Genomic DNA, 7,788 nt, shown 5'->3' on the forward strand with positions numbered 1-7,788 from the left:
CTTCAATCTTTTCTCTGTTGATAAGAATGTTGTTTATTGGTCCAGTGGTGAGGATTTTTGTTTTCTTTACATTGAGATGCAATCCATACCGAAGACTGTGGTCTTTGATCTTCATCAGTAAATATTTTAAGTCCCCTTCACTTTCAACAAGCAAGGTTGTATCATCTGCATATCGTAGGTTGTTAATGAGTCTTCCTCCAACCCTAATGCCACATTTTTCTTCATAGAACCCAGCTTCTCATATTATTTGCTCAGCATACAGGTTGAATATAACCCTGGCACACATCTTTCTTAATTTTAAACCATTCAGTGTTCCCATGTTCTGTGAGAACAACTGCCTCTTAGTGCAAGTACAGATTCATGTAAAGGAGTATAGGCATGAACAAGGAACCCAGAGTATGTGAAATGTGTTGTTAAGTGTCGTTGAGTCAGTTCTGACCCACAGCAACCCTCAACAGGTTTTCCTTAGAATTATTTGTATGTTTGAATCACCTACCTTGATGGTTTTCAGTCCAGTGCTAATCCTACAGCACCACACCATCTCTAGCTTCTTCACACTTAAAACCTTTCTTAACTACACATTCTCAACCAGCTGCCCTATTTTCTCTCCCTGCTTCACAACAAAACTTCCCTAAAGTTTAGACTATAGTCATTCTCTCTCCTTTATGTGGAGTATTTATTGTTGTTGTTAAGTGCTGTTGAATTGCTTCCGACTCATAGCAACCCTGTATATGTTTTCTGAGGAGTTGCTGGTGGATTTGAATCACCAACCCTTGTGGTTCAAACCGACATTGCAGTTGAGTGCTTATATACTATTGTTGTTGTTGTTAAGTGCCATCGAGTCGGTTCCGACCCATAGCGACCCAGTACAGGGTTTCCAAGGGGGTGTAAATCTTTACGGGAGTAGAAAGCCTCATCTTTCTCCCGCGGAGAGACTGGTAGTTTCGAACCGCTGACCTTAAGGTTCGCAGCCCGATTCGTAACCACTACGCTAGGTATAAACAGCCTCTACTTGAGAGGGCTTCAGGGAATAGGAGGTTTTGATTAGAGCAAAGTAGTAAAGGGATACTTCGGAGATGGTGATGACTGGGAAAGGAACATATTTCAGCAAGGAGCAGGGTTGGGCAAAATCAACAGTTCAGCTTTGTATCTATTAGGATTGAAGTCATCAACAGAGAAATTAACTCAAGTCTTCATAGTGGAGTATTGAATAAGTGAACCCAGGGAGAAGATGAAGAAAAAGAAAAGCTTGACTGAAGATCTGGGACATGCTAATACTTATAAATCGGAGAGCTTGGAGACCAGGTCAAGACAATGTTTTCAGAAGGGAATAGACAACCATCTGGGATCATCCTAAAATGTCAAGAACAAAGAGGATTCAAAAGAGATCTCTGAATTTGGCATGAAGGTTTATGATGATGACAGAAACTCGATGGGAATGAGTTATGTGAATACATAGACTCTGTAGAAAGTTCTTTAGAAGAGAAATGCAGCAAAGACGGTATAGTTGTTTTTGGAGGGTTTTTTCCCCCCAGATCAGAAAGGCTAGAATATGTTTGGTTACAATTGATATTTCTGAAATTATACTGACAATGTCTAGGTTATGGTGACTGAGATGTAGTAGAGAAAAGATGATTGAAACTGAGTGGTTGCGGCTTTAAGTAAATCCTGCACGTGGATGAGAAGGCAACAAAAATGTTGATCAGAAGACAGCGAATCATGGGTCAATCTTCAGTGAAAAACGGGAGTCGCCAATGTCAAGAACAGGGTCAGAGTCTACTGGCATGAACATTTTGATGTTGTTTTGTTAGTATATTTTCCAATTTCTCTCTTGATGTCTACCCTTACTATTGATGTTGATAGCGGCTGTCAAGTAACTTCTGACTCATAGTGACCCTATGTACAACAGAACAAAATGCTGTTTTTTATATTTTTATATTTTATATTTGAGCCCACCCACTGTTGCTGCCACTGTGTTAATCCATCTTGTTAGGAATTAACCCACCACTTTACCAGGCATGATGTCCTTTACCAGGGATTGGTCCTTCCTAGCAACATGTCTGAAGTACAGGAGACAAAGTTTCACCATTGTTACTTTTAAGGAGCATTCTGGCTGTACTTTTCCAAGACAGATTTGTTTAATATCCTTCTCCAACACTGTAATTAAAATACATCATTTCTTCTACAATCTTTCTTATTCACTGCCCCACTTTTGCATGCATATAAGGATATTGAAAATACTATGACTTGGGTCAGGCCATAGTCCTCAAACTACCATCTTTGCTCTTTAACACTTCAAAGAGGTCTTTTGCAGATGATTTGCACAATGCAATATATAAACTGATTCCTTGAATGCTGCTTCCATGATGTTGATTGTGGATCCAAGAAGTCTTTGACAACTTCAATCTTTCTCCATATATCATGATGCTATCTGTTGGTCCAATGGTGAGGGTTTTTGTTTTCTTTACATTGAGGTACAATCCATACTGAAGGGTGTGATCTTTGAGCTTCATCAGAAAGTAATTTAAGTCCTCTTCACTTTCAGCAAGCAAGATTATGTTGTGTCTTCTGCATATAGCAGGTTGTTAGTGATTATTACTCCAATCCTGATTACATGTTCTTTTCATATAATCTAGCCTCTCAGATTATGTGCTCATCATACAGATTGAATAAGTATGGTGAAAGGATACAACCCTAATTCATGCTTTTCCTGGTTTGAAACCATTCAGTATCCCCTTCTGTTCAAATAACTGCCTCTTGATCTATGTACAGGTTCCTTATAACACAATTAAATATGCTGAAATACCCATTCTTTGAAACGTTATCCATAATTTGTTATGATCCACATAGTCTAATACCTTTGTATAGTCAATTCTGGTATTCTCTACTTTTAGCCAAGAGCCATCTGACATCAACAGTGATAGCCCTAGTTTTGTGTCCTCTTCTGAATCCAACTTGATTTCTGGAAGCTTCCTGTAAATGTACTGATGCAACTGTTTTTCAATTGTCTTCAGCAAATCTTTACATGCATGTAATATTAATGACATTGTTCAATGATTCCCATATGTTATTGGATCACTCCTCTTTGGAATGGGCACAAGTCTCTTCCAATTGGTTGGCCAGGTAGCTGTCCTCCAAATTTCTTGGCATAGATGAGTGAGTGCCTCCAGTGCTGCATCAGTTTGTTGAAAGATTTCAATTTGTGTGCCATCAATTCCTGGAACTGTGTTTTGCCAATGCCTTCAGTGTAGCTTGGACTTAGTATCATAAGTTCTTGATCATATGCTACCTCTACAAACTGTTTAAACATCAACAAATTCTTTTTGGTACAGTGACTATGTATTCTTTCCATCTTCTTTTGATATTTTCTGCATCATTTCAATATTGTGCCCATAGAATACATCAATATTGCAAGTCAAGGCTTAAATTTTGTTTCCAGTTCTTGCAATTTCAAAAATGCTGAGAGTTTTCTTCCCTTTTGATTTACTAACACCAAGTCTGTACATTTAATTATAATACTTGACTTCGTTTTCTCAACCTGCCCTCTGAAATTTTCTGTTTAGCTCTTTTACTTCATCATTTCTTCCAATTGCTTTAATTTCTCTATGCTCAAGGGCAAGTTTCAAAGTCTTTTCTTCCTTTCCTGTCTTTTTAATGACCTTTTGCTTTCTTCATATACTATGTTCTTGATGTCATCCCACAACTCTTCTGATCTCTGATGACTGCCATCTAGTGCATCAAATCTGTTCTCTAAATTCAGGTAGACTATATATTCAAGCTCATGTTTTAACTCTCAGGAACTTATTTTAATTTTCTTTACCTTCAGCCTGAATGTGTATATGAGCAATTGATGGCCTGTTCCACAAGTGGCACCTGGCATTGTTTTGACTGATAATATTGAGCTTCTCCATTTGTTTCTTCCACCGTTGTCTCCTCCACCAATATAGTCTATTTGATTTCTGTGTATTCCATCTGGTGAGGTCAATGTGTATAGTTGCCTTTTATGTTGTTGAAAAAGGGTGTTTGCAATGAATAAGTCATATGTCTTGCAAAAATCTGGCATGTGATCGCCATCATTTCTATCACCTAGGCCATATTTTCCAACTACAGATCCTTCCTCTTTGTTTCCAACTTTTGCATTCCAATCAGCTGTAATTACTAATGTATCCTGATTGCATGTTTGATTAATTTCATCATCCCTGGCTATAGTGGTTGGTGTGTAAATTTGACTAATTGTGATATTAACTGGTCTTCTTTGTAGGTGTATGAATATTATCCTGTCAAAGATAACACTGTACTTCAACAACACTGTACTTCAACAACACTGTTCCTCTTCAATTTGTCACTCCTAGCATAGTAAACCCTATAATCATCCAGCTCGGAATGGCCATACCAGTCTAATTCAGCTCACTAATTCATAGGCTATCAATCTTTGTGTTCCTTTTCAATTTTGGTGACTTCCAGTTTTCCTAGATTCATTCTTTTGTACATTCCACATTCCCATTATTAATGAACATTTGCAGTTGGTCAACTTTACTTTGAGGAAGCAGCTCTTTCCCAGTTGTATTTTGAGTGTCTTCCAGCCTGACAGGCTCATTATCTTTCATTGCTATAGCTGACAATGTTCTGCCTCTATTCATAAAGTTTTCAGCAACTAACCATTCAGAGAAGTGGTCTGCCTCTCCTTCTTCCTAGTCTGTCATAGCCTAGAAGTGCTGCTGAAACCCATCCTCCAAGAGTGACTCTCCTGACATTTACAATACCAGCAGCCTAGCTTCCAGCAACACACAAGCCACCACACTACAAGGGTGGGTTGTTTACACGTGTGTTAATTTCCACGTATTTGTGTGTTTTCCAACTTTCCTTTTGTTATTTCTGATTTCACTCCTTGTGGCTGAAGAATGTACTTTGTATACTTTCCACCTTTTTAAACTTGCTCTGTGTCCTAACACATGGTCTATCCTGAAGGATAATCCATATACACTGGAAAAAAATGTGTGTTGTGCAGTTGTTAGGTGGAGTGTTCCATATATATAAGGTCAAGTTGGCTTGTAGTGTTGTTCAGGTCCTCTAATTCCTTATTGATCTTTCTAAATGTTTTATCCATTATTGAAAGTGGTATATTGAAGGCTCCAATGATTATTGGAGAGTTGTCTTTTTCTTTTTCTTTAACAGAACAGAGTTGGGTTTTTTTAACTTATAAAACTATATTGTAAGAAGTAGAAGAAAAACAGCCTTCATTTGACAGAAGCAGAGCCAAATCCTCAGAGGGGAGCAGTTTCAGTCACAGCAGTAAAATAATCTGCCTGATGTTAATGTGAGTCCCAGTAACCCCAGGTGAAGAGTAGAACAGTATGAGGTGTGCCATGGAGTCGGTTCTGACTCATAGTGATCCTGCACAGGGTTTCTGAGGCTGTAAATCTTTATGGGAGCAGAAAGCCTCATCTTTCTCTCACAGAACAGCTGGTAGTTTCAAACTGCTGACCAACTCGTAACCACTGTGCTATCAGAGCTCCTTAGAACAGGATGAGAAGGGTGGTAATGGAGGGTCTCAGAATCAGTCTCAGGTGGCCCAAGAAGAGCCAAGTCCACAGAATCTAAGCACAGGGGAAACTGGGGAAGGACACTGAGGGATCAAAAGACCCGAAAGTCTTGGAGGACAAGTAAAGGAGGTTTTTTAGGCTTTCCCAACTTGATCTAGGCCCTCTGTAAGTAAAACCAGCAAGAAAAGTAATTGTTAAAAGAAAGAGCAATATTAACAATGAACTTTATGCCTCTAAGGGTGAGCACAGAGGGGAAGCTTCTGTCCTGGGTCTCTAAATGGATTGATTGCCCAGGCTCCAGGGCTGGCTTTCCACTCATCCATGAGCAATGTGTGTACACACGCAGCCCTGAACTGGCCACTGTGTTGACTTCCACCACAATGATGACCAATTTGTCACTATGTTTTTCAAGTCCATAGGTGTGGACCCTCTGCCGGCCAAGCTGTCCTATGACAAGTCACATGATCAAGTGTGGGTCCTGAGCTGGGGAGACATGCACAAATTTCAAGCAAGCCTCCAGGTATGTTGAGCACATAAAGACTTCACCCACCATATGGGAAAGGATTCTCCCTGGTCAATAAGTGTCTCCTGCTTGTCAAGGTGGCTAATGACATTTTCTAAAATATGTCTATGAAGGCTGGAGAAGAGTAGGAAACAGCTTCAGGCCAACACCTCAGCCTGTTGTTAAAGGCAGTAATAATGATAGGATTCAACCAAATTCAACCAAAATGTGGCTTACAGCCCTTACTTAACCACTCCTAAGTCCATAGCTCTGGGAACTAAGCAGCAAGTGAAATCCAAACAGGAAGAAAGTTGATAACACTTTCTTCACCTTGGGCTTGGCAAGCGCTTAGAAAATAAAAGTGCTTAAAATGTCCTGTTGTTGCTACTGCCAAGTGCCATCGAGTCAGTTCTGACCCACAGCAACCCTGTATAGGGTTTTTAAGGATCGGCAGGTGAGCTTGAACTGCCTACCTTGTGGTCCAGCACATTAACACACGGTGCCACATCAGGACTCCTGTCATGCCCTAGGCACAGAAAAGTTCAGTCATAATTCTATGGCCCAACACAGGCAGTGTGACTCTCTAGTCCATACATTTATTTAACCACTACACTGACTGGCCGTGAGATCTGGGGGATTCCTCCCTCCATGTCCCAGGGAAAGACAGTATTGAATCTGTTTTGTGTTGTGTCTGACCCAGTCTTTCTCATCAGAGTTCCAGAAGAACACAAAGTCATACAAAAAGTGCTATGAATACCTGTTTTCTCAATGTTCCCAAGACATGCATAGAATGATTCTCTCTCTCTCAATCTTAGTTGAGATGGAGACAAGTTCCCACTATTCTTGGCACTGGCAAAAAGCCAGAAAGACCAAGATCTAGGGAAGATCCTCAAAGGACTGACCTCCTGCTATGTCTTCCACTGCTGGACCAGGTAGCAGATACTACTTCACCTCTATATGCAGATTATTGTCACTCAGATGACACCACCAACCAATGCAGGTTCCCAGTGAAACAAAATAGAGATCACTCAGAACAAAGCATAAACTCAGAAACAGAGCTGCTAAAAGGGATTAAAGTAAACAGTAAGAAAGCATATAAAGAAATTTGGAAATAAGAAAGTAGGAAATAACAAAAATAGTTTTCTAGAACTAAGAAATGAAAGACCATACTCAGCATTTCTCTCAAGCTGAGGGAACTGAAGAAAAAACTCAACCCTCAACTTGTGGTATTGAAGGATTCTATGGGCAAAATATTGAATAATGCAGAAAGCATCTAAAGAAGATGGAAGGAATACACAGTCACTCTACCAAAAAGAAATGGTCGATGTTCAACCATTTCAAGAGGTAGCACATGATAAAAAGCCAATGATCATGAAGGAAAGAGTCCAAGGTGCATTGAAGTTATTGGGAAAGAATAAGGCATCAACAGAGGACTATAGTGGAGAGTGAAGCGTCCAGCTGATATGAAGTGAGGGGAGATGCACAAGAACACCCATACTTGCAGATAGTACCCACTTGACCTGGCTTCGATGGCTGGATGATCAGAACTCGACTAGAAGAAGAAAGAAGGGAGACGGGGGAGAGTAACCTGCTGCAATTTGATGAACTTTACCTACACTTATGGATGTAGCAGCTCAAAAAAGAGAACAAATCTTTACAGATTTGCCCATCCCCTCAGTATGCAGCAGGGTTGACAAGAATGGGCAACTTAGACATTGGCTACCCAAAATTGGGGGGGGGGGG

The 7,788-nt window shown here is 40.0% G+C and overlaps 1 protein-coding gene across 1 annotated transcript in view; it reads left to right on the top strand.

Annotated features, from left to right (window-relative positions):
- Positions 1-7,788, top strand: part of FSTL4 (follistatin-like 4) — a 676,535-nt gene that overhangs the window by 651,201 nt on the left and 17,546 nt on the right. Inside the window, exon 14 of the mRNA XM_006872911.1 lies at positions 5,956-6,063. Coding sequence (XP_006872973.1) covers positions 5,956-6,063 — 108 coding nt within the window. The remainder of the gene's footprint in view (positions 1-5,955; positions 6,064-7,788) is intronic.

The sequence above is a fragment of the Chrysochloris asiatica genome, unplaced genomic scaffold, assembly GCF_000296735.1.
Source record: "Chrysochloris asiatica unplaced genomic scaffold, ChrAsi1.0 scaffold00215, whole genome shotgun sequence".
NCBI lineage: Eukaryota > Metazoa > Chordata > Mammalia > Afrosoricida > Chrysochloridae > Chrysochloris > Chrysochloris asiatica.